This window comes from Pristiophorus japonicus, unplaced genomic scaffold, assembly GCF_044704955.1.
Source record: "Pristiophorus japonicus isolate sPriJap1 unplaced genomic scaffold, sPriJap1.hap1 HAP1_SCAFFOLD_575, whole genome shotgun sequence".
Lineage (NCBI taxonomy): Eukaryota > Metazoa > Chordata > Chondrichthyes > Pristiophoridae > Pristiophorus > Pristiophorus japonicus.
In genome coordinates, this window is record NW_027254483.1 from 5,172 (window position 1) to 31,808 (window position 26,637).

At 52.6% G+C, this 26,637-nt stretch overlaps 1 protein-coding gene across 3 annotated transcripts in view; it reads left to right on the forward strand.

The window, feature by feature from the left end:
• The first annotated feature begins 2,360 nt into the window (after positions 1–2,360).
• The window catches only part of LOC139254781 (E3 ubiquitin-protein ligase RNF212B-like), a 220,224-nt gene continuing 195,947 nt past the window's right edge, over positions 2,361–26,637 (forward strand). For 2 of the 3 annotated variants that reach the window (XM_070873802.1, XM_070873803.1), the window contains exons 1-3: positions 2,361–2,483; positions 19,253–19,305; positions 21,093–21,167. In XM_070873802.1, the coding sequence (XP_070729903.1) occupies positions 2,378–2,483; positions 19,253–19,305; positions 21,093–21,167 (234 nt within the window). In that variant the 5' untranslated portion in view covers positions 2,361–2,377. The remainder of the gene's footprint in view (positions 2,484–19,252; positions 19,306–21,092; positions 21,168–26,637) is intronic. The other variant, XM_070873804.1, reaches the window with a different exon arrangement.

The following is a 26,637-nucleotide window of genomic DNA, read 5'->3' on the forward strand; positions in this document are numbered from 1 at the left end:
GGGTGGGGGTGTGAGGGATGGGGGTGGGGTGTGAGGGATGGGGGTTGGGGGTTGAGGGGGTGGGGGTGAGGGATGGGGGTTGGGGGTGTGAGGGATGGGGGTTGGGGGTGTGAGGGATGGGGTGGGGTGTGAGGGATGGGGTTGGGGGGTGTGAGGGAGGGAGTTTGGTGTGTGGGATGGGGGTTGGGGGGTGAGGGATGGGGGTTGGGGGTGTGAGGGATGGGGGTTGGGGGTGTGAGGAATGGGGGTTGGGGGTGTGAGGGATGGGGGTTGGGGGTGTGAGGGATGGGGGTTGGGGGTGTGAGGAATGGGGGTTGGGGGTGTGAGGGAGGGAGTTTGGTGTGAGGGATGGGGGTTGGGGGTGTGAGGGAGGGAGTTTGGTGTGTGGGATGGGGGTTGGGGGTGTGAGGGATGGGGGTTGGGGGTGTGAGGGATGGGGGTTGGGGGTGTGAGGGATGGGGGTTGGGGGTGTGAGGAATGGGGGTTGGGGGTGTGAGGGATGGGGGTTGGGGGTGTGAGGGAGGGAGTTTGGTGTGAGGGATGGGGGTTGGGGGTGTGAGGGAGGGAGTTGGGGGTGTGAGGGATGGGGGTTGGGGGTGTGAGGGAGGGAGTTGGGGGTGTGAGGGATGGGGGTTGGGGGTGTGAGGGAGGGAGTTTGGTGTGAGGGATGGGGGTTGGGGATGTGAGGAATGGGGGTTGGGGGTGTGAGGGAGGGAGTTTGGTGTGAGGGATGGGGGTTGGGGGTGTGAGGGATGGGGGTTGGGGGTGTGAGGAATGGGGGTTGGGGGTGTGAGGGATGGGGGTTGGGGGTGTGAGGGATGGGGGTTGGGGGTGTGAGGGAGGGAGTTTGGTGTGAGGGATGGGGGTTGGGGGTGTGAGGAATGGGGGTTGGGGGTGTGAGGGAGGGAGTTTGGTGTGAGGGATGGGGATTGGGAGTGTGAGGAATGGGGGTTGGGGGTGGGAGGGATGGGGGTTGGGGGTGTGAGGGATGGGGGTTAGGGGTGTGAGGGATGAGGGTTGGGGGTGTGAGGGTTGGGGGTGTGAGGGATGGGGGTTGGGGGTGTGAGGGATGGGGGTTGGGGGTGTGAGGGAGGGAGTTTGATGTGAGGGATGAGGGTTGGGGGTGTGAGGGATGAGGGTTGGGGGTGTGAGGGTTGAGGGTTGGGGGTGTGAGGGATGGGGGTTAGGGGTGTGAGGGATGGGGGTTGGGGGTGTGAGGGATGGGGGTTAGGGGTGTGAGGGATGAGGGTTGGGGGTGTGAGGGAGGGTGTTTGGTGTGAGGGATGGGGGTTGGGGGTGTGAGGGATGGGGGTTGGGGGTGTGAGGGATGGGGGTTGGGGGTGTGAGGGATGGGGGTTGGGGGTGTGAGGGATGAGGGATGGGGGTGTGAGGGATGGGGGTTAGGGGTGTGAGGGATGGGGGTTGGGGGTGTGAGGGATGAGGGTTGGGGGTATGAGGGAGGGAGTTTGGTGTGAGGGATGGGGGTTGGGGGTGAGTGATGGGGGTTGGGGGTGTGAGGGATGGGGGTTGGGGGTGTGAGGGATGGGGGTTGGGGGTGTGAGGGATGAGGGATGGGGGTGTGAGGGATGGGGGTTAGGGGTGTGAGGGATGGGGGTTGGGGTGTGAGGGATGGGGGTTGGGGGTGAGTGATGGGGGTTGGGGGTGTGAGGGATGGGGGTTGGGGGTGTGAGGGGGTTGGGTGTGAGGAATGGGGGTTGGGGGTGTGAGGGATGGGGGTTGGGGGTGTGAGGGATGGGGGTTGGGGGTGTGAGGGATGAGGGATGGGGGTGTGAGGGATGAGGGTTGGGGGTGTGAGGGATGGGGGTTGGGGGTGTGAGGGATGGGGGTTGGGGGTGTGAGGGATGGGGGTTGGGGGTGTGAGGGATGGGGGTTGGGGGTGTGAGGGAGGGAGTTTGGTGTGAGGGATGGGGGTTGGGGGTGTGAGGAATGGGGGTTGGGGGTGTGAGGGATGAGGGTTGGGGGTGTGAGGGATGGGGGTTGGGGGTGTGAGGGATGGGGGTTGGGGGTGTGAGGAATGGGGGTTGGGGGTGGGAGGGAGTTTGGTGTGAGGGATGGGGGTTGGGGGTGTGAGGGGGTTGGGGGTGTTGGTGGGGAGGGGGTTGGAGGGAGTACTTTGGGTGGGGGTGAGGGAGGGGCGTAAGCTTGAGGAAGGAGCGTGGGAATTGGGCGTGAGGGAAGAGGGTTGGGTATGAGCGGTGGGGGAGTTAAGAGTGAGGGTGGAGGATGAAGGGAGGGGAGGAAGGAATGAGGGAGGGTCCGAGCAGGTGTCGGGCACCTCTGAGAAGGAGGGGAGTGAATGAAAGTGACATTGAAACCTGGTGCCACTCTTCCTTCAGCCCGACAGATAACGGGAAGGATGGACTGGCTCCACTGCAACAAATGTTATCAGAAGCCAGCCGGCAACGTCCGCTTCAGCATCACCAGCTGCAAGCACATATTCTGCCAGAAGTGCATCGAGCGAGGTAAGGGTGGATGGGGATCTGCAGCCGGTGAGGTGGCTCGGCAGGAAAATGTGAGTGACAGCTGGTGACGACTTCCTTTGCTTGGAACAGAGACTGGCTGCCATCTTGAGTGTCCCTCACACTCGGTCTGGCTGCCATCTTGAGTGTCTCTCATATGCGGTCTGGCAGCCATCTTGAGTGTCCCTCACACTAGGTCTGGCTGCCATCTTGAGTGTCCCTCACACTCGGTCTGGCAGCCATCTCGAATGTCCCTCACACTCAGTCTGGCAGCCATCTTGAGTTTCCCTCACATGGTCTGGCAGCCATCTTGAGTGTCCCTCACACGCGGTCTGGTGGCCATCTTGAGTGTCCCTCACACTCGGTCTGGCAGCCATCTGTAGTGTGTCTGCCAGTCAGAGGGTTAACTCCATCTACTCATGGGCAGACCCTGCAGCCTGTAGACCCTATTACAGTGTGTACTGGTGGGTGTTTGCAGACCATATGACACGGTGAAACAGCGATTTACTTGTACTTTCAATTTAGTATACTGTATTCGCTGCTCACGATGCGGTCTCTTCTACACTGGGGAGACCAAATGCAGAGTTGGTGACCGCTTTGCGGAACACCTCCATCCAGTCCGCTAGTGTGACCCTGAGCTTCCGGTCGCCTGTCACTTTAATTCTCCACTCCCACTCTGACCTCTCTGTCCTCGGTCTCCGATATTATTCCAGCGAAGCTCAACGCAAGAACATAGAAACATAGAAAATAGGTGCAGGAGTAGGCCATTCGGCCCTTCGAGCCTGCACCACCATTCTATAAGATCATGGCTGATCATTCCCTCAGTACCCCTTTCCTGCTTTCTCTCCATACCCCTTGATCCCTTTAGCCGTAAGTGCCATATCTAACTCCCGCTTGAATATATCCAATGAACTGGCATCAACAACTCTCTGCGGCAGGGAATTCCACAGGTTAACAACTCTTTGAGTGAAGAAGTTTCTCCTCATCTCAGTCCTAAATGGCCTACCCCTTATCCTTACACTGTGTCCCCTGGTTCTGGACTTCCCCAACATCGGGAACATTCTTCCTGCATCTAACCTGTCCAATCCCGTCAGAATTTTATATGTTTCTATGAGATCCCCTCTCATCCTTCTAAACTCCAGTGAATAAAGGCCCAGTCGATCCAGTCTCTCCTCATATGTCAGTCCTGCCACCCCGGGAATCAGTCTGGTGCAGATTCAGTAGTAATTTTCAAAAGGGAATTGGATATATACTTGAAATGGAAAAAATTGCAAGGCTATGGGGGGAAAGGGCAGGGTCGTGGGACTAATTTGGACAGCTCTTTCAAAGAGCCGGCACATGACGGGCTGAATGGCCTCCTACTGTGCTGTAAAATGTAATTAAATTTAAGTTGATGACCTAATGGTAGCATGTTAAAGTACTTGGCTTTCCCTGCAGATCAGTAACACTATCTTTGCAATAAAATGCAATGACACACTGAAATGATTTTTTAAACTCAAGCAGCTTGGCTGCTGCCCAACACTTCGGTACCTGTAACTCGACACAAACACAGATCACAAACATCCAGCTCGAGGAACAGCACCTCATCTTTCGTTTTGGCACTTTACAGCCTTCTGGATTCAACATCGAGTTCAACAATTTCAGACCATAACCTCTGGCTATCTTTTTTCCCTTCCTTTTTTTTTTAACAACATGCCCCTTTTTTCTCTTTCCCATGGCAGCTGGTGATGATGCCACCATTCACACCCACCTAGACTCATCTTTTGTTTCCTAACTTGTGCCATTACCATCTCATTTTTGTCCGTCATCCCTTTTGTCTCTTAAATCTCTCCTTCCTTCCACTCCATCACAGGCCTTCCCTTTTGTTCTTTCCTCCCCTCCCCCTTTCCCTGCTCCTGCACTTCCTCAAGAATCAGTTACAGCTGGACCTTTTGCCATTGCTGACCAAGGGTCACAGACCCGAAATGCTAAGTCCATTTCTCTCCACAGATGCTGCCTGACCCGCTGAGATTTCCAGCGTTTTCTGTTTTTATTACCGTGTATACTGATGGGTATTTGCAGTGCAGTCTATAGACCCTGTCAAAGTTCCCTCTAATTTTTACTCTAGATGCACGGTCCCTCTAACTATCTGAGCTGCCATTCAAATTTTTGCCCATGCACAGTTCCTTCCATGTAAAAAGCCATTGGGTGGCCTGGCCTGACGTCCAGAACACCACATGGCCGCACAGCTTAGTGGGAACGTTGGGCCCTATTGCAGTGTGCACTGATGGGTGTTCACAACTGTGGGCTGATTGCTGAGGCTTTGATAAGTAGAGTAAGTTAGTTTGTAAAATACTGTACAACAACAACAACTTGTATTTATATAGCGCCTTTAACATAGTGAAACGTTCCAAGACGCTTAACAGAAGTATTATGAGATAAAAACAATTTGACATCGAGCCGCATAAGTAGAAATCAGGGCAGATGACCAAAAGCTCGGTCAAAGAGGTAGGTTTTAAGGAGTGTCTTGAAGGAGGAAAGAGAGGCGGAGAGGTTTAGGGAGGGAGTTCCAGAGCTTGGAGCCCAGGCAACAGAAGGCACGGCCACCAGTGGTTGAGCGGTTATAATCAGAAGTGCTCAAGAGGGCAGAATTAGAGGAGAGCAGACATCTCGGGGGGTTGTGGGGCTGGAGGAGATTACAGAGATAGGGAGGGGGCGAGGGCCATGGAGAGATTTGTAAACACGGATGAGAATTTTGAAATCGAGGCGTTGCTTAACCGCGAGCCAGTGTAGGTCAGTGAGCACAGGGGGTGATGGGTGAGCGGGACTTGGTGCGAGTTAGGACACAGGGCAGCGAGCACAAGGGGTGATGGGTGAGCGGGACTTGGTGTGAGTTAGGACACGGGGCAGTGAGCACAGGGGGTGATGGGTGAGCGGGACTCGGTGCGAGTTAGGACATGGGGCAGTGAGCACAGGGGGTGATGGGTGAGTGGGACTGGGTGCGAGTTAGGACACGGGGCAGTGAGCACAGGGGGTGATGGGTGAGCGGGACTTGGTGTGAGTTAGGACACGGGGCAGCGAGCACAGGGGGTGATGGGTGAGCGGGACTCGGTGCGAGTTAGGACACGGGGCAGTGAGCACAGGGGGTGATGGATGAGCGGGACTCGGTGCGAGTTAGGACACGGGGGCAGTGAGCACAGGGGGTGATGGGTGAGCGGGACTTGGTGCGAGTTAGGACACGGGGCAGTGAGCACAGGGGGTGATGGGTGAGCGGGACTGGGTGCGAGTTAGGACACGGGGCAGTGAGCACAGGGGGTGATGGGTGAGCGGGACTCGGTGCGAGTTAGGACACGGGGCAGCGAGCACAGAGGGTGATGGGTGAGCGGGACTGGGTGCGAGTTAGGACACGGGGCAGCCGAGTTTTGGATCACCTCTAGTTTACGTAGGTAGACTGTGGAAGGCCAGCCAGGAGTGTGTTGGGATAGTCAAGTCTTGAGGTAACAAAGGCACGGATGAGGGCTTCAGCAGCGGATGAGCTGAGGCGAGGTGGAGACGGGCGATGTTACGGAGGTGGAAATAGGCGGTCTTAGTTATGCTGCGGATATGTGGCCGAGAGGGTCAAATATGACACCAAGGTTGCGAACAGTCCGGTTCAGCCTCAGACAGGAGTTGGGGCAAAGGATGGAGTCAATGGCTAGGGAACGGAGTTTGTGGCGAGGACCGAAAACAATGGCTTCGGTCTTCCAGTCATGTAAGCAAACTCTTAGGATTTGCTATGTAACTATGTGCGATGTACCACCTGAGGGCACTGCTGTTGGAGGCCCAGGGGTTTCCTGCCCTGGTGTAGAGTGGCATATAAGAGGCAGCCAGCCATGCTGCCTCTCACTTTGCAGTCGTATTAAATGGACTGAAGTCACACAGCCCTTACTCACAGTACAAGGCCTCGTGGAGTTATTCGATGGTAATTGCAGATATAATAACTGGCGACGAGAATACGGACTTACACGCGATTACGGCTACCTTTGGCACACTAAAAGACTTCACAGAGGGTGATGATTGGGATGCATACACGGAAAGGCTCAAGCAATATTTCGTGGCAAACGACCTGGCAGGGGAGACGGACACATTGGCGGAGAAGCACACGGTTACACTGCTGACTAGTTGTGGGCCCGAGGTCCACTGCCTCGTCAGGGACTTGCTGGCACCCACAAAGGCCAAGGATAAGACCTATGATGAGCTGACTGAACTAATTCGCGATACCATACAGATGACTTCCTCCCAGAATCGGAGCTCACTGGCAAGTACTGTACATAAAATAACGGCGATTGCAGGCAGAACTGTTGAACTAATAAGAACTGTACAGAGCAGAGCCTACATGCCTGCTGCTGCTAGGCCGCCAAGGGGTGTAAATGCGGAATCTGTAACACAATGCTGGCGTTGCGGGGGGTAATCATGGGGCCCATCAATGTCGATTTAAAAACTATGCGTGCAAAAGCTGCAGACCAAGGGGCCACCTCCAGCGAACATGCAAACGTACTGCAACTCCCCACGTGGCAATGGAGTCGGCAGTAGAATCCCGATCCAGCGTGGATCACAAAGGACAAGCTAGAGAGGCAACTCAGCCCGAGGGAGCAGAGTGTGGGGTGCACACTTTCCCCACAAAAAGTTCTCCCATGATGATAAAAGTCAAATTAAATGGCGCTCCTGTATCCATGGAGCTGGACACGGGGGCGAGTTAGTCAATTATGAGCCAGAAGGCATTTGAAAGGCTGTGGGGCAATAACAATAACAAGGTGGGTGGGGCTGGGTCCGCGGCCGGATCGGCCATGGTCTTGTTGGGTGGCGGGGCGGGCTCGGGGGGCTGGATGGCCTACTCCTGTTCCTAGTTCTTGTGTTCTTATGTTCTTAAGCTTGTATTCACTGGAGTTCAGAAGAGTGAGAGGGGATCTCATAGAAACGTTTAAAATTCTGACGGGGTTAGACAGGTTAGATGCAGGAAGAATGTTCCCAATGTTGGGAAAGTCCAGAACCAGGGGTCACAGTCTAAGGATAAGGGGTAAGCCATTTAGGACCGAGATGCGGAGGAACTTCTTCACCCAGAGAGTGGTGAACCTGTGGAATTCTCTGCCACAGAAAGTTGTTGAGACCAATTCACTAAATATATTCAAAAAGGAGTTAGATGTAGTCCTTACTACTCGGGGGATCAAGGTGTATGGCGAGAAAGCAGGAATGGGGTACTGAGGTTGCATGTTCAGCCATGAACTCATTGAATGGCGGTGCAGGCTCGAAAGGCTGAATGGCCTACTCCTGAACCTATTTTCTATGTTTCTATGTTTCAAAGCACAAAGACCCAAGCTGAGCCCAATTCAGATAAAGCTGCGCACTTACACCAAGGAACTAATACCAATTATTGGCAGTGCGAACGTAAAAGTATCCGATGGTGGAGAGGCACATCAGCTGCCACTGAATTGTACCAGGCGATGGGCCAACGCTGCTTGGCAGAAGCTGGATGGGGAAGATTCGGTGGAACTGGGAAGACGTCAAAGTATTATCGTCAGTGGACAATGCTTTCTGTGCTCAAGTGCTGAGCAAGTTCCCATCTTTATTTGAACCAGGCATCAGCAACTTCACAAGTGCCAAAATACAGATCCACTTGGTCCCCGAGGCACAGCGCGTTCATCACAAGGCTCGAGCGGTCCCCTACATGATGAGAGAGAAAGTGGAGATCGAATTGGACAGACTTCAAGCAAGGGAATCATATCGCCAGTCGAGTTCAACGAGTGGGCCAGCCTGATTGCTCCGGTACTAGATGTTGTGTATCTGTAAAGCATGCACTCCCATGTTCCGCCACCAGAAAGTGCATCCCCTGAAGTCCCAAGGGATCCCAGCATCCCTTGGGAACACTGTATATAAGGCCTGTTCCTCACTCTGGAGTGTCTTAATAAAGACTGAGGTCACTGTTACTGTAACCTCTCTGTGTGCAGTCTCATCTGTATTAGGAACACAATAACTGGCGACGAGTATGTGAATCCAACGCAAAGATGCAGAAAACTGTGGGCATCCTGGAGAAGTTTTCGTAAGGTGAGAACTGGGAAGCCTATATCGAACGACTAGACCAGTACTTTATAGCCAACGAGCTGGACGGAGAAGGAAGTGCTGCAAAAAAGAGAACGGTCCTCATGATCTGTGGGGCACCGACCTACAGCCTCATGAAGAATCTTCTGGCTCCGGTGAAACCCACAGATAAGTCGTATGAGGAGCTGTGTACACTGGTTCGGGAGCATCTTAACCTGAGGGAGAGCGTGCTGATGGCGAGGTATTGGTTCTACACATGCCAGCGATCTGAAGGTCAGGAAGTGGCGAGCTCCATCGCCGAGCTAAAGCGACTTGCAGGACAATGTGAGTTTGATGGCTACCTGGAGCAAATGCTCAGATTTTTTTGTACTGGGCATTGGCCACGAGACCATCCTATGAAAACTTTTGACTGTAGAGACACCGACCCTCAGTAAGGCCATTGCGATAGCACAGGCGTTTATGTCCACCAGTGATAACACCAAACAAATCTCAGCACACAAGTGCTAGCAATGTTCATAAATTAACTGGAACTGTGTTTGCGAGCAGAAATGTACAGGGCAGAAACCACGAGTCTGCAACTGCCAGCAGGCCTCAGGTGACCCAGATGACTCAGAGCCCACAACAAAGGTTGAATCCAAGGCAATTCACACCTTGTTGGCGTTGCGGAGGCTTCCATTCAGCCTATTCATGCCGCTTCAAAGGGTATGTTTGCAAGAGCTGTGGAACAATGGGGCACCTCCAACGAGCTTGCAGACGAGTTGGAAGCTCTGCAAAACCTGCTAACCACCACGTGGCAGAGGAAGATCGGTCCATGGTGGATCAAAGCAATTTCGATCCTCAGAGAGAGGAGGCAGATGCTGAAGTACACGGGGTGCACACATTTTCGACGAAATGTCCACCTATAATGCTAAATGTAAAATTGAATGGCTTACCCGTAGCCATGGAACTGGACACTGGCGCTAGCCTCTGCCTCCTACTGGCCAACTGTTGCCCACAGGAAAACCAGAAAGTTGGCAGAGGGATATGGAAGCTGAACGTGAAACTGTTGACTCCGGAAAATGTGGAGGAACACAAGAGGGATTACAAAGGTTGGAGAACCGTAAAACCCCTCTGCGATTCCCCCATGCACTGGTGGGAAACAATCAAGACAAACATCAAGAGGTTCTTCATCCTCAAAGGTGTTCAGGAGGCGAGAGGGAGACAGAGGGAATTGTCCCAACTCCAGAAGAGTATACAAAACCTGCTCCTGCTGCAGTCGATGGGGGGCGATGTCGCGGAGGAACTCGAAGAGGTGAAGGGCCAGCAAGCCTCGCTCTTTGCCTCAGAGTCCTCCAAAATCATTTTCTGCTCCAGAGTCCGCTCCGTCGAGCAGGATGAGACGTGTTCGCGTTTCTTCTTCCAAAAGGTACATGGGGGGAGCTCTGTGATCACCAGCCTAAAGGAAGAAGACGGTTCTGTGACGTTTTCGCAGCCTGACATGCTGAGGATCAGCAAATCCTTCTATGCCAGGCTGTATAACGTCAAACCCACAGACCGCACGGCCTCCCAGTCGTTCCTGTCGTCTATCACGGAGATCCTAAACGACAGTGAGCGGGAGAGTCTGGACCACCCGTTAACTCTGGATGAGATGACAAAGGCCGTCCAGTCCCTTGCGACGAGTAAAACTCCCGGAAGCGACGGCTTGTATTCGGCTCTGTGGGACTGGATGTGCCCAGACCTGCTGGAAGTGTACGAGAGTATGCTTCTGGCTGGCAGTATGTCAGAATCAATGAGGAAAGGCATCATCACCCTCATCTACAAGCAGAAGGGGGAGAGGGAGGAAATCAAAAACTGGCGGCCCATTTCGCTGCTCAATGTGGACTACAAGATCCTGTCAAAGATCATCGCCAACAGGGTCAAGTCTGCTCTTGAACTGGTGATTCACCCGGACCAGACCTGCGCTGTCCCCGGCAGGAAGCTCTCTGATAGCCTGGCGCTACTCAGGGATACGATCGCCTACGAGCGGGACAGGGGGGTGGACACCTGCTTAATCAGCTTAGACCAGGAGAAGGCCTTTGACAGGATATCGCACACGTACCTGATGGACGTGCTCTCCAAAATGGGGTTTGAGGAGGGTATCCGCAATTGGATCCAACTACTCTACAGAGACATCAGTCGTGCAGTTCTAATCAACGGGTGGGAAACTGAAAGCTTTCCGATCAGATCTGGAGTCAGGCAAGGCTGTCCTCTCTCGTCTCTCTTGTTTGTGTGTTGTATCGAGCCCTTTGCCGGGTCCATCAGGAAGGATGCGGGCATTAGAGGGGCGACGATCCCAGGCAGCAGAGGCACTCAGGTCAAGACCTCCCTGTACGTGGACGACGTTGCCGTCTTTTGCTCGGATCCGCAGTCGGTCCGCAGATTGCTCACAATCTGCGACCAGTTTGAACTGGCCTCGGGAGCAAAGGTCAATCGCAGCAAGAGCGAGGCCATGCTCTTTGGCAACTGGGCCGACCGATCCTTTATTCCCTTCACCGTTAAGCCAGATTACCTGAAAGGTGTTGGGAACATGGTTCGGAGCGGACGGGGCATGCGCCAAAAACTGGGAAGAGCGTATCGCCAAAGTGAAGCAAAAACTGGGATGGTGGAAGCTGCGCTTCCTCTCCATGGCAGGAAAGAACCTGGTCATCAGGAGTGAGGTGCTCTCGGGGTTGCTGCACGTGGCACAGGTCTGGCCCATCCCTCGCTCCTGTGCCGCGGCAGTCACCCGGGCCGTCTTCCACTTTGTCTGGAGATCCAAAATGGACCGCGTCCGCAGAGACACGATGTACAAATCTCTGGACAGTGGAGGAAAGGATGTTCCGAACGTGGCCCTCATCCTGATGGCCACCTTTGTGTGCGGCTGCATCAAGTTGTGCACAGACCCCCCGGTACGCAAACACCAAGTGTCACTACGTGCTGAGGTTCTACCTGTCCCCGGTGTTGCGAAGGATGGGCCTGGCCACGCTGCCGTGAAACACCCCCACCAGCTGGACCATGCCTGTCCACCTGTCCTTCGTGGAAAAGTTTTTCACAAAAACCCCCTTTGACCACAAGGCCATAAAACAGTGGTCAGCACGTAAGGTCCAGGACGCCCTACGAAAGGAGAGGGTGGACCCTGTCGGGTGGTTCCCTGAGCAGACTGTCGAACTCGTCTGGCAGAACGTCTCATCGCCAGAGCTGTCACACAAGCACCAAGACGTAGCTTGGTTGGCGGTGAGGAGGGCCTTACCCGTCAGAGCGTTCATGCACAGCCGACATCTCATCAACACGGCACGGTGCCCCTGAGTCGGCTGTGGGGCGGACGAGACTGTCACCCACCTCCTTCAGGATTGCGCCTTCGCGAGGCAGGTTTGGAAAGAGATGCAGTGGTTGCTATCGAGGTTCATCCCGAGCAGCTCCGTAACACAGGACTCTGTGCTCTACGGACTGTTCCCAGGGACACACACCGAGACAGACATCACCTGCTGCTGGAGGGCCATCAACTCGGTCAAAGACGCTCTTTGGTCTTGCCGAAACTTGCTGGTCTTCCAGAGCAAGGAGATGTCCACGTCTGCGTGTTGCAGACTGGCGCAATCCAAGATCCAGGATTACGTGCTGAGGGACGCACTTAAAATTGGTGCAGTCGCCGCAAAGGCACGGTGGGGAAGGGCCACAGTTTAAAGCCCTTCTGTCCCGGTAAACCCAGGGGCAGGAATCAGTACAAAACCCCCTCGGGCCGTACTTGTAACTTCTTTGTGTACATGGAGCACTATGATCTGTAAACACCTATGTAGTGCCATGTACAATGCAAGGTCTGTTTCGTAATGCACGTTGAAAAGAAAAATGTAAATGTACCGTCACCCATTCCGTGTACTGTATAGTGACACGTGTAATGTAATTTGTTGAATGTACCACAATGTATCCCGTATTGTACCGAATTGTACTGGAACTGAAAAACAAGGAAATGTATCGAACGGAACTGCCGTCAGCATACAAATGTAGTGTATGGGATTGCTGACCGCAGCTAAATGTACTGAACAGCTTTTGAATGTACTGTACAAATTTTTATATGAATAAAGTATATTTTGAAATAATAAAAAAAAATTTAACGAAATGTCCACCTATAATGCTAAATGCAAAATTGAATGGCTTACCCGTAGCCATGGAACTGGACACTGGCGCTAGCAATCCATCATGAGTAAAAAGATGTTTGAGAGACTGGTGCAATAAGGCATTCAGACCAGCCCTGAGCCCCATCCACGCGAAACTGAGAACGTACACCAAAGAGCTTATCACTGTCTTGGGCAAGGTCACCTACGAGGGCACGGTGCACGAACTGCCACTCTGGATTGTCCCGGGTGATGGTCCCACACTGCTTGGAAGGAGCTGACTAGGCAAAATCCGCTGGAACTGGGATGACATCCGAGCGCTATCACATGTCGATGAGGCCTCATGTACCCAGGTTCTTAACAAATTTCCACCCCGTTTTGAACCTGGCATTGGAAACTTTTCTGGACGAAGGTGCGGATCCACTTGGTCCCAGATGCACGACCCATTCACCACAAGGCGCGAGCGGTACCTCACATGATGAGGGAGAGAGTGGAAATCGAGCTGGACAGGTTGCAACGCGAGGGCATCATCTCCCCAGTGGAATTCAGCGAGTGGGCCAGCCCGATTGTTCCAGTACTCAAAAGTGATGGCACGGTCAGGATTTGCGGCGATTATAAAGTAACTATTAATTGTTTCTCGCTACAGGACCAATACCTGCTACCTAAGGCAGACGACCTATTTGCGACGCTGGCAGGAGACAAAACATTCACCAAACCCGATCTGACTGGCCTACATGACGCAGGAGCTGGAGGAGTCTTCAAAGGGCTTCACCTGCATCAACATGCACAAGAGACTGTTCATTTACAACAGATGCCCGTTTGGAATTCGGTCGGCTGCAGCGATCATCCAGAGAAACATGGAGAGCGTACTCAAGTCGGTACCACGCACAGTGGTTTTTCAGGACAACATATTGGTCACGGGTCGGGACACCACTGAGCACCTACAAAACCTGGAGGAGGTCCTCCAGCGACTGGATCGGGTAGGGCTGCGGCTGAAGAGGTCGAAATGCGTCTTCATGGCAACAGAAGTGGAGTTTTTGGGGAGAAAGATCGCGGCGGATGGCATTCGGCCCACAGACACCAAGACAGAGGCTATCAGGAATGCGCCCAGGCCACAGAACATCACGGAGCTGCGATCGTTCCAGGGACTCCTGAACTATTTTGGTAACTTCCTACTGGTGTTAAGCACCCTCTTAGAGCCCCTACATGTGTTATTGCGCAAAGGTGAGAACTGGGTATGGGGAAAAAAACAAGTAATTGCTTTTGAGAAAGCCAGAAACATTTTATGCTCCAACAAGCTGCTTGTATTGTATAACCCGTGTAAAAGACTTGTGCTAGCATGTGATGCATTGTCGTACGGAGTTGGGTGTGTATTACAACAAGCTGTGGGGAAGTTGCAACCTGTCGCCTATACCTCCAGGAGCTTGTCTAAGGCCGAGAGGGCCTACAGCATGATTGAGAAAGAGGCATTAGCGTGTGTGTTCGCGGTAAAGAAAATGCATCAGTACCTGTTTGGCCTCAAATTTGAGCTGGAAACTGATCACAAGCCCCTCATATCCCTGTTCGCTGAAAACAAGAGGATAAATACAAATGCTTCAGCCCGCATACAAAGATGGGCACTTGCGCTATCAGCGCATAACTATATCATCCGCCACAGACCAGGCACCGAGAACTGTGCGGATGCTCTCAGTCGGCTACCATTCCCACCACGGGGGTGGAAATGGCGCAGCCTGCAAACTTGTTGATGGTCATGGAAGCATTTGAAAATGATAAATCACCTGTCACGGCTTGCCAGATTAGGACTTGGACCAGCAACGATCCTCTGCTGTCCCTAGTAAAAAAAACTGTGTACTGCATGTAAGCTGGGCCAGCATCCCCGTTGAAATGCAAGAGCTAATCAAGCCGTTCCAGCGGTGAAAGGGCGAGCTGTCCATTCAGGCAGACTGTGTGTTGTGGGGTGACCGCGTAGTGCTACCCAAAAAGGGCAGGGAGACGTTCATCTCGGATCTCCATAGCACACACTCGGGTATAGTAATTGATACGTTCTAACTATACAGTATAAATGCACACGAGGCCCATGCTTGAGAGAAGGTCAATCTGTGACCTATCCTTTATTCCTTAGCACTCAAGTGATGAAGGTGGGTGGAGCTTCCCCTTTTATACCTGAAGGTCCAGGTTAGGAGTGTCTCCCACCTAGTGGCCATTGTTCTCACAGTGTACAACTTAGGTCAGATTATACATGGGTTACAATGCTGGTTGAATACATGACAGTAATGATGAAAGCGATAGTCAGATCCCACATGTGGTGGCCAGGTATCGACTCTGACTTAGAGTTCTGTGTACGGCAATGCAGCGTATGTGCTCAGTTGAGCAACGCGCCCAGAGAGGCACCACTAAGTTTGTGGTCCTGGCCCTCCAGACCATGGTCGAGGATCCATGTCGACTATGTGGGCCCGTTTCTCGGTAAAATGTTCCTGGTGGTGATGGATGCTTTTTCAAAATGGATTGAATATGAAATAATGTCGGGAAGCACCGCCACCACCACCATCGAAAGCCTGAGGGCCATGTTTGCCACCCACAGCCTGTCTGACATACTGGTCAGTGACAACGGGCCGTGTTTCACCAGTGCCGAATTTAAAGAATTCATGACCCGCAATGGGATCAAACATGTCACCTCGGCCCCATTTAAACCAGCCTCCAATGGGCAGGCAGAGCGGGCAGTACAAACAATCAAACAGAGCCTTAAACGAGCCACAGAAAGCTCCCTCCAAACCCGCCTGTCCCGAGTACTGCTCAGCTACCGCACGAGACCCCACTCGCTCACAGGGGTGCCCCCGGCTGAGCTACTCATGAAAAGGACACTTAAAACCAGACTCTCGCTGGTTCACCCCAACCTGCATGATCAGGTAGAGAGCAGGCAGTAGCACCAAAATGTAAATGATGGTCGCGCCACTGTGTCACGGGAAATTGATCTGAATGACCCTGTGTATGTGCTAAACTATGGACATGGTCCGAAGTGGATCGCGGGCACGTGTTAGCTAAAGAAGGGAGTAGGATGTTTGTAGTCAAACTAGACAATGGACAAATTTTCAGAAAGCACCTGGACCAAACGAGGCTGCAGTTCACAGACTGCCCTGAACAACCCACAGCACACACCACCTTTTTCGAGCCCACAGCACACACCCAAAGGATCAACGATACCACCCCGGACCAGGAAATCGAACCCATCATAACCAACAGCCCAGCAAGGCCAGGCTCACCTAGCAGCCCTGCAGGGCCAACAACACGCCAGCCCAGCGAGGGCACAGCCAACACACCAGAACAGACATTTGTACCGAGGCGGTTCACCAGGGAAAGAAAGGCTCCCGACCGCCTCACCTTGTAAATAGTTTTCACTTTGACTTTGTGGGGGGGAGTGATGTTGTGTATCTGTAAAGCATGCACTCTCATGTTCTGCCACCAGGGAGCGCATCCCCTGAAGTCCCAAGGGTTCCCAGCATCCCTTGGGAGCACTGTATATAAGCTGGCCCCCTAAGGCCTGTTCCTCACTCTGGAGTGTCTTAATAAAGACTGAGGTCACTGTTACTGTAACCTCCCTGTGTGCAGTCTCATCTGTGTTAGGAACACACTACTAAAGAGCGATGGCACGGTCAGAATCTGCGGCGACTACAAAGTAACGATCAACCGACTCGTTACAGGACCAGTACCACTACCCAAAGCCTTTTCGCAACATTAGCAGGGGGAAAGGCGTTCACCAAGCTGGATCTGCTTACATGATCCAGGAGCTGGTTGAGTCATTGAAAAAATTAACATGCATTAACACACACAAAGGACTGTTTGTGTACCACAGGTGCCAGTTCGGGATTCGCTCGGCTGCAGCCATATTCCAAAGAAATATGGAAAGCCTGTTTAAATCGGTTCCACGCACCGTCGTATATCAGGACGACATCCTCATCACTGGCCGCGACACCTCCGAACACCTGCACAACCTGGAAGAAGTTTTAAGTTGACTAAACAGAGTTGGACTCCGGTTGAAATGATCCAAATGTGACTTCTTGGCGCCAGAGATAGAATTCCTGGGGAGGAAGATTGTGGCAGACGGCATAAGACCCACAGACTCGAAGACAGAGGCCATCAAGAATGCACCCACACCACAAAATGTAATGGAGCTGCGCTCGTTCCTGGGACTCCACAACTATTTCAGTAACTTTCTTCCAGGGTTGAGTACCCTGCTGGAACCGTTGCAGAAGCTGTTACGTAAGGGAGACGATTGGGCTTGGGGTAAATATCAAGAGGTCGCCTTTGAGAAGGCCAAAAACCTGCTGTGTTTGAATAAGTTGCTGGTATTATATGACCCATGTCAACGTCTAGTTTTAGAATGTGATGCATCGACGTACAGTGTCGGGTGTGTTTTGCAGCAAGCCAATGCAGTGGGCAAGCTCCAACTGGTTACATATGTGTCCATAAGCCTATCAAAGGCCGAAAGAGGCTACAGCATATTTGAAAAGGAGGCTTTAGCCTGTGTTTACGGTGTAAAAAAGATGCACCAATATTTGTTTGGACTCAGGTTTGAGTTAAAGCCCCTAATCTCACTGTTTTCGGAAAGCAAAGGCATAAACACCAGTGCTTCGTCTCGAATCCAAAGATGGGCACTAACACTGCCTACGACTATGTGATCCGCCTCAGGCCAGGCACTGAAAACTGCGCCGATGCTCTCAGCCGACTACCGTTGCCCACCACCGGGGTGGAAACGGCGCAGCCCGCAGACCTGCTACTGGCCATGGATACCTTCGATAGCGAAGGGTCACCCGTAACGGCCCGCCAAATTAAGACCTGGACCAGCCAGGATCCTCTGCTATCCCTTGTAAGAAGTTGTGTCCTCCATGGGAGCTGGTCAGCGGTCTCTATAGAGATATGCAAAACGAGATCAAGCCGTTTCACCGTCGTAAAGACGAAATGTCGATCCATTCAGATTGCCTCTTTGGGGCAACCGCATTATCTTGCCAAAGAAAGGCAGGGAAACCTTCATACGTGACCCATCCAGGAGGCATAGTCATGATGAAGGCTATCGCCAGGTCCCACGTCTGGTGGCCCGGCATTGACTCGGACCTGGAGTCGTGCGTGCACCAGTGTAACACATGCTCACAACTGAGCAATGCTCCCAGGGAGGCTGCATTAGTTTGTGGTCCTGGCCCTCAAAACCATGGTCCAGGATCCATGTGGATTTTGCGGGCCCCTTTCTGGGAAAGATGTTCCTGGTTGTTGTGGACGCCTGCTCCAAATGGATTGAATGTGTAATAATGGCATCCAGCACATCTGTAGCCACCATCGAAAGCCTCACGGCCATGTTTGCCACCCATGGCTTACTCGACATTCTTGTCAGCGACAATGGTCCGTGCTTCACCAGCTCGGAATTCAATGAATTCATGACCCGTAATGGCATAAAATTTGTCAGATCTGTCCCGTTCAAGCCCGCATCCAATGGCCAAGCGGAGCGGGCAGTCCAAACCATAAAGCAGAGCTTGAAACGTGACACAGAAGGCTCCTTACAAACCCGCCTGTCCCGGCTCAGCTACAGAACACGACCCCACTCACTTACCGGGGTTCCCCCTGCAGAATTACTAATGAAACGAGCACTCAAAACCAGGCTCTCCTTAGTACCTCATTGATCAGGTGGAAACCAGGCGTTATCAGCAAACCACGTACCATGATCGCGCGGCTGGTATCACGCGACATCGCTGTAAATGACCCTGTGTTTGTGCTGAATTACGGTCAGGGCCCCAAGTGGGTCGCCGGCACTGTATTAACCAAGAAGGGGAATAGAGTGTTTGTTGTCAAGCTGCTTAACGGTCAAATGTGCAGAAAACATTTGGACCAAACCAAATTACGATTCACAGATAATCAGGAACGACTGGAAGAGGACCACATCTTCAGCGACCCACCGACACACACCCAATTGACAGCAGACCTCGCTGCCAACCACGAGGATGATCCCACTCTATTCCCCAACAATCCAGCCCAACCAGTCGCGCTGCAAGACAGCAGTGGCCCAACCAACTCACCCAGGCCAGAAGTGACACTCAGACAGCCAACCAGGGAGCGCAGGGCTCCGGTTCGCCTTAACCTGCAATCAACTCGCATCGAAGACTTTGGGGGGGAATGATGTCATGTATGCAAACTCTTAGGATTCACTATGTACGATGTGCCACCTGAGGGCGCTGCTGTTGGAGGCCCCAGGGGTTTCCTGCCCTGATGTGCAGGGGCATATAAAAGGCAGCCAACAATGCTGCCCCTCACTTTGTAGTCGTATTAAATGGACTGAAGTCACACAGCTCTCACTCACAGTACAAGGCCTCGTGGAGTTATTTGATGGTAATTGCAGACATAATACTTCCCAATATTCAATTGGAGGAAATTTCTGCTCATCCAGAGCCGGATGTGGGACAAGCAGTCTGACATTTTAGAGGCCGTGGAGGGGTCAAGAGAAGTGGTGGTGAGGTAGAGCTGGGTGTCATGATGACCTGACCTGCCTCAGTCCAACTCGGGAGCGCGAGCGATCACAACGAAGGTGTGCTGAGTGTTACATTGTGGCTTTCTCTCTCTGTGTTACAGATAAATGCAGCATCTGCGGATCAGCCTGCAAGCACTTGGCGCTGACAGACAACGTAAGAAGCTACTTACTGCCTCTCACTTTCTTTCACATGAAGAAAATAGTGTCTCATGTAATTTAAAGGAAATAAGAACATACGAAATAGGAGCAGGAGTAGACCATACGGCCCCTCGAGCCTGCTCCGCCATTCAATAAGATCATGGCTGATTCGATAATGGACTCAGGTCCACTTCCCTGCCCACTCCCCATAACCCCTTATTCCCTTATCGGTTAAGAAACTGTCTATCTCTGTCTTAAATTTATTCAATGACCCAGCCTCCACAGCTCTCTGGTGCAGCGAATTCCACAGATTTACAACCCTCTGAGAGAAGAAATTCCTCCTCATCTCAGTTTTAAATGGGCAACCCCTTATTCTAAGATCATGCCCCCTAGTTCTAGTCTCCCCCATCAGTGGAAACATCCTCTCTGCATCGATCTTGTCAAGCCCCCTCATAATATAGGTTTCGATAAGATCACCTCTCATTCTTCTGAATTCCAATGAGTAGAGTCCCAACCCTCTCAATCATTCCTCATAAGTCAACCCCTTATCTCCGGAATCAACCAAGTGAACCTTCTCTGAACTGCCTCCAAAGCAAGTATATCCTTTCTTAAATTTGGAAACTAAAGCAGTATTCCAGGTGTGGCCTCACCAATACCCTGTATAACTGTAGCAAGACTTTCCTGCTTTTATACTCCATCCCCTTTGCAATAAAGGTCAATATTCCATTGGCCTTCCTGATCACTTGCTGTACCTGCATACTAACCTTTTGTGTTTCATGCACAAGGACCCCCAGGTCCCGCTGTACTGCAGCACTTTGCAATTTTTCTCCATTTAAATAATAACTTGCTCTTTGATTTTTTTTCTGCCAAAGAGCATAACCTCACACTTTCCAACATTATACTCCATCTGCCAAATGTTTGCCCACTCACTGAGCCTGTCTATGTCCTTTTGCAGGTTTTTTGTGTCCTCCTCACATATTGCTTTTCCTCCCATCTTCGTGTCGTCAGCAAACTTGGCTACGTTACATAATAACATGAATAGCTTTGAAATGATTTAGTGTTTCAGAGAGGGGCTTGTAATAGAGCAGTGTATGTAATAGATTGGGATTGCGTCAGACTTGGGAGTGTATTAGATTGAGCATTGAATCATTGAACCACAGACATTTCCAGTACGGAAGGAGGCCATTTCGGCCCATCGTGTCCGTGCCGGCCGACAAAGAGCTATCCAGTCTAATCCCGCTTTCCAGCTCTCGGTCCGCAGCCCTGCAGGTTACGGCACTTCAAGTGCATATCCAAGTACTTTTTAAATGTGAGGGTTTCTGCCTCTACCACCTTTTCAGGTCGTGAGTTCCAAACCCCCACCGCCCTCTGGGTGAAGACATTTCCCCTCAAATCCCCTCTAAACCTCCTACCAATTACTTTAAATCTCTGCCCCCTGGTTGTTGACCCCTCTGCCAAGGGAAATAGGTCCTTCCTATCCACTCTATCTAGGTCCCCACATAACTTTATACACCTCAATCAGGTCTCCCCTCAGCCTCCTCTGTTCCAAAGAAAACAACCCCAGCCTATCCAATCTTTCCTCATCGCTAAAGTTCTCCAGTCCTGGCAACATCCTGGTAAATCTCCTCTGTACCCTCTCCAGTGCGATCGCAGATTGCAGATCACACATTGCTAGTTGTTTGTGTGTTCGATGCCTGTTTGGGTGAGGTATGGCGTGGTGCACTGTGGCAGCAAACTGTCAGCACATTTAGTCGACAATGTAGAGGGTGAAGCTGACGCAAATTTCGCCACTCTGTCTTTTAGATGCCGGCCTACGAACGGATGTACTTCAAAAAGCCAGTGGAGATCTGCAGGAAATACCTGGAGCACATCGCACAGGTGAGTGGTACTCACTGGGATTAAAACCCACCCAGCAACCGGCTAGGTGAGGACGCTCTGCTGCGAATGGCTGAACTCCCAACCTAGGCGTCATATTTGACCCTGAAATGAGCTTCCGGCTGCATATCCACGGCTAACTAAAACCGCCTATTGCCACCTCCGTAACATCGCCCATCTCCATCCTTGCCTCAGCTCATCCGCTGCTGAAGCCCTCATCCATGCCTTTGTTACTTCTAGACTTGACTATCCCAACGCACCCCTGGCTGGCCTCCCACATTCTACCCGACATAAACTAAAGGTGATCCGAAACTCGGCTGCCCCGTGTCCTAACTCGCACCCAGTCCCGCTCACCCATCAGCCCCTGTGCTTGCTGCCCCGTGTCCTAACTCGCACCCAGTCCCGCTCACCCATCACCCCCTGTGCTCGCTGCCCCGTGTCCTAACTCGCACCAAGTCCCGCTCACCCATCACCCCCTGTGCTCGCTGCCCCGTGTCCTAACTCGCACCGAGTCCCGCTCACCCATCACCCCCTGTACTCACTGACCTACATTGACTCCCGGTTAAGCAACGCCTCGATTTCAAAATTCTCATCCTTATTTTCAAATCCCTCCATGGCCCTCGCCCCCTCCCTATCTCTGTAATCTCCTCCAGCCCCACAACCCCCCGAGATGTCTGCACTCCTCTAATTCTGCCCCCCTGAGCATCCCTGATTATAATCGCTCCACCATCGGTGGCCGTGCCTTCTGTTGCCTGGGCCCCAAGCTCTGGAGCTCCCTCCCTAAACCTCTCCGCCTCTCTACCTCTCTTTCCTCCTTTAAGACGCTCCTTAAAACCGACCTCTTTGACCAAGGTATCTGCCGTAATTTCTTCTAATGTGGCTCGGTGTCAAATTTATTTGTTTGGTCTTATAACACTCCTGTGAAGCGCCTTGGGAACATTTACTACATTAAAGGCGCCATATAAATACAAGTTGTTGTTGTTGTGCTCGGGTAGGTGCGGGGGGCGCGGGTGGGTGAGGGTGGAAAGGCCACTGACTGTATGGAAAGGGGAAGCCAAGATTCTCACAAGCAGTGGTGACCTGAAAGAGCGTGCGTTTGAGGGTGGAGGGCTTGCACGGTGGCTAATGGAATCGCGGTGTTGTTCACCACCAAAAGCAGCTGGGGATATTCCAGGGCCTCGATATTAACCCCCTTCTCTCCACAAAGGAGATAGGGTTACAGAAAGAAAGACTTGCATTTATATAGCGCCTTTCACGACTACCGGACGTCTCCAAGTGCTTTACAGCTAATGAAGTAGTTTTGCATTCAGCAAGCAGCAAAAGAGATGAAAGTTGACCAGTTTCCCTGCCTGGTGTTGTTTGAGGGAGGAGTTCCTGGTAAAAGACAGACAGCCCCCCCAGGAAACACCCTCCAGGTCAAGTCCCCAATAAATAGAGGGAATACTTCTGCGCAGAGAGCACTCCATTGGGGACCTCCGCCTCCTCCGGCAGACGAGGATGTCAATGTGGAGAGTGTGTAAGAGCAGCCAGTACAGGAGTCCCCTCCACACAGAACTAAAAGGCATGGAGGAGATTTCCCGGAGGAGGCTCAAGTTGTGAGGCGCCGTCTCCCGGGGGAGGTTTCGGGGCTTGGCGCCGATGAGGAATTCCGTCCGGACAGGGGTCAGTTCGGACGGGATCGCCCCACATGCTTGAGCCTCCTCGACACACCTAACGGAGTCAGGGCCCAGTGCTGTTTTTAACAACTTGATGGCATTGGCCGTGCGCGGACATCGGCCCAGGAAGGGCACTGTGCCAGCTCCTCTGGTGCCATCCAGCACGCTCCTCCGCCATCGAGCAGGTCCCTGACCCTGGTCACCTTGCCAAACACAGCCCTCTCATCCGCCTGCCACGTAAAACTGCGGTTGTGGAGGTACGGATTCCTGAGCAGCGGCTCCTGCAGGACAGCCGCCACTCCAGACGGGGGAGAGCTGCGCTTGGTGGTGCTTGGGGTCTGTTCCAAACCCTGATGAGTTCCTGGCAAAAGACAGGCTGCCCCTGCATGAAGCTCCTGACGCCCCTCAGGCTCACAAACAGGAGCTGCATGTCGTAATTGAGGCTGTCCTGCTGGCGGATGAAATACGTCATCAGCGCACACCATCAGGAGGGTGCTCGACATACAGGTATCTCTGCAGGGTCTGAAGACGGAAAGCCTCAAGCTGGGTGCCAACACACACCAACGACTGACCGTCCTCCCTAAGCGGGAGACTCAAGACCGCGGCAGAGACCCAGTGCTTCCTGTTGTTCCAGAAGAAGACCATAGCTTCTTCTGTATCTTGGTGACAAACGCAGGGGGAGGGGTCAAAGTGACCAGCCGGTACCACAGCATAGCGGCCACCAGCTGGTTTATGACTAGCGCTCGACCCCTGTAGGACAGCACTCGGAGCAGTCCTGTCCAGCGCCCTAGGCGAGCGGCGACCTTGGCCTCCAGCTCCTGCCAGTTCGCCGGCCAGGCTTCCTCGTCGGGGCTAAGGTAGACTCCCAGATAGAGGAGATGGGTCGTGCTCCAGGCAAAAGGCCTGAGCTCCTCCTGCAGGGAGTCCACCCGCCACTGACCCACCAGGAGTGCGGAACATTTCTCCCAGTTGATCCTGGCACAGGATGCGTCCGAGCAACTAGCTCTACAACTATTTTGTTGTAAGACAATAAACAAAGTGCCCCCTGTTTAAAGGGGGGAGGGGGGCACACGCCAAAAACTTTTCAGGTGCCCCCTTGTTTTTTTTGTTTTTTTGTGTTTTTTTTTGATGGCACCAACACACAAATTGTACAAGTGCCCTCCTGGCTAAAAGCCAGGGGTGGGAGCACTAAAACCGGCACAATAAACAAATTAAACTTTAGACAAAAAACATCAAATAAAAATTTGGTTGCCGGGGGTGATGATGCACTCCAGTCCCTCTGGCGCCCACCTCTCGCGGAAGGCCGCGAGCATACCGGTGGACACCGCGTGCTCCATCTCCAGGGACACCCTGGCTCGGCTGTAACCGCGGAAGAGAGGCAGGCAGTCGGGGCTGAACGACCCCCTCGACCGCCCGCTGCCTGGATTGGTTAATGGCCCCCTTGGCCAGGCCCAGGAGCAGTGCTACGAGGAGGCCCTCCGACCTGCCCCCTTGGGATCAGGAGCGTGGGACTGAAGTGCAACCAGAATTTGAGGAGCAGCCCCTTCAAATATTGGAAGAGGGGCTGCAACCTCACACACTCAGTAAAAACATGGAACACAGACTCTTCCAGACCGCAGAAATTGCAGGCGGCCTGCGAGCCCATAAACCGACTTAAAAACTTATTGCACGGGACTGCTCCGTGCAACACCCTCCAGGCCAAGTCCCCAATAAATAAGGGGAGGACTCCTGCGTAGAGTGCACTCCACTGGGGACCCCCGCCTCCTCCGGACGGCAAGATGGTGCGCCATGGTGTCCGGACTGCAGACGAGGATGGCAACGTGGAGAGTGTGCAGGAGCAGCCTGTTATGTCTTGGATAAAGAGTCAGACTAGATGCTGAAAGTTCAAAGTAAGTGTGACCGCAGTCCTTTATTACAGATCTCAGAGTGCCTCTCCAGCCTGTGAGGCCTCGTTATACACAGGGCTCCCAAGGGATTGTGGAATGGGATTCCAGGGGATAAACCCTCTGGTGGTTAGACATGGTAATTACAGGTTTACAAACGTGACAACACTCCGCAGCCCCTCCCCCGCCCCCCCACCCCCCCAAAGTCAATAGTGTAACTATTTACAATGTGAGTCGATCTGGGGCCTTCCTTTCCCTGGTTGATCGTCTTGGTGCAAATGCTGGTGTTGGTGAGTTGTTTGTTGGGCCCTCGCTGAGCTGCTGCGCAGCTGGCCTTGCTGGATTCCTGGGGGTGGTGAGCTTTGCTGGGCTGCTGCGGGTGATGGGTTCTACTTCGTGGTCAACCGCTGGGTCAGTTGCCACGTGTGTGTGTGTGTGTGTTGGGGGGTCAAAAAAGGTAGAGTCTATTGTGGGGTGTTCTGGATAGTCCGTAAGCCTGCGTTTGGTTTGGTGCAAGTGTTTTCTGCAGGTGAGTCCATTTGCGAGTGTGACCACAAACACCCTACTCCCCTCTTTGGCCAAAACAATGCCAGCAATCCACCTGCGACCTTGTCCATAGTTCAACACAAATACAGGATCATTTATCTCAATTTCGCGTGACACATTTGCACGATCGTGATATGTATTCTGTTGAAGCCGCCTGCTCTCTACTTGTTCGTGTAGATCAGGGTGGACTAGCGAGAGCCTTGTCTTAAGTGCCCTTTTCATGAGCAGTTCAGCGGGAGGGACCCCGGTGAGCAAGTGGGGTCTTGTGCGGTAACTAAGCAGGACTCGGGATAAGCGAGTCTGCAGTGAGCCTTCAGTTACCCTTTTCAAGCTCTGCTTGATTGTTTGAACTGCTCGTTCTGCCTTACTGTTGGACGCTGGGGCAGATGTGACATGTTTGATCGCATTGCGGGTCATGAACTCCTTGAACTTGGCACTGGTAAAGCACAGCCCATTGTCACTTACAAGGACATCAGGCAGGCCGTGCGTGGCAAACATGGCCCGTAGGCTTTCAATGGTGGCGGCGGACGTGCTTGGCTTGACACATTCAATCCATTTGGAGTACGCACTAAGAACAGTTTTCCCAAGAATGGGCTTGCATAGTCCATGGTTTGGAGGGCCAAGACCATAAACTTAGTGGCGCCTCCCTGGGTGCTTTGCTTAACTGGGAACATGTATTACATTTGTGCACACAGGACTCTTAAGTCTGCATCGATACCGGGCCACCACACGTGGGATCTGGCTATCGCTTTCATCATTACGATGCCTGGGTGGGTACTGTGGAGATCACTAATGAAAGTGTCCCTGCCCTTTTTTGGCACCACTACCCGATTGCCCCATAGGAGGCGGTCTGCCTGGATAGACATTTCATCTTTGCGCCGCTGGTACGGCTTTATTTCTTCCTGCATCTCTAACGGGACACTAGACCAACTCCCGTGGAACATAGTTTTTTACTAAGGACAGTAAAGGGTCCTGACTCGTCCAGGTTCTAATTTATCAGGTGGTAACGGGTGATTGCTCACTCTCGAATGCTTCCATTCCCATGGCTAAATCTGCAGGCTGTGCCATCTCCACCCCCGTGGTGGGCAATGGCAGCCTACTGAGAGCATCGGCACAGTTTTCTGTGCCTGGCCTGTGGCGGCTGGCATAGTTGTATGCGGACAATGTGAGTGCCCATCTCTGGGTGCGGGCCGATGCATTCGTATTTATCCCCATACTTTCAGAAAAGAGGGATATAAACAGCTTATGGTTGGTTTCCAAATCAAATTTGAGCCCGAACAGATATTGATGCATTTTCTTTACCCCGTAAACACACGCCAACGCTTCTTTTTCGATCTCGGCCCTCTCGGCCTTAGACAGATTTCTGGATGCATAAGCAACCGGATGCAA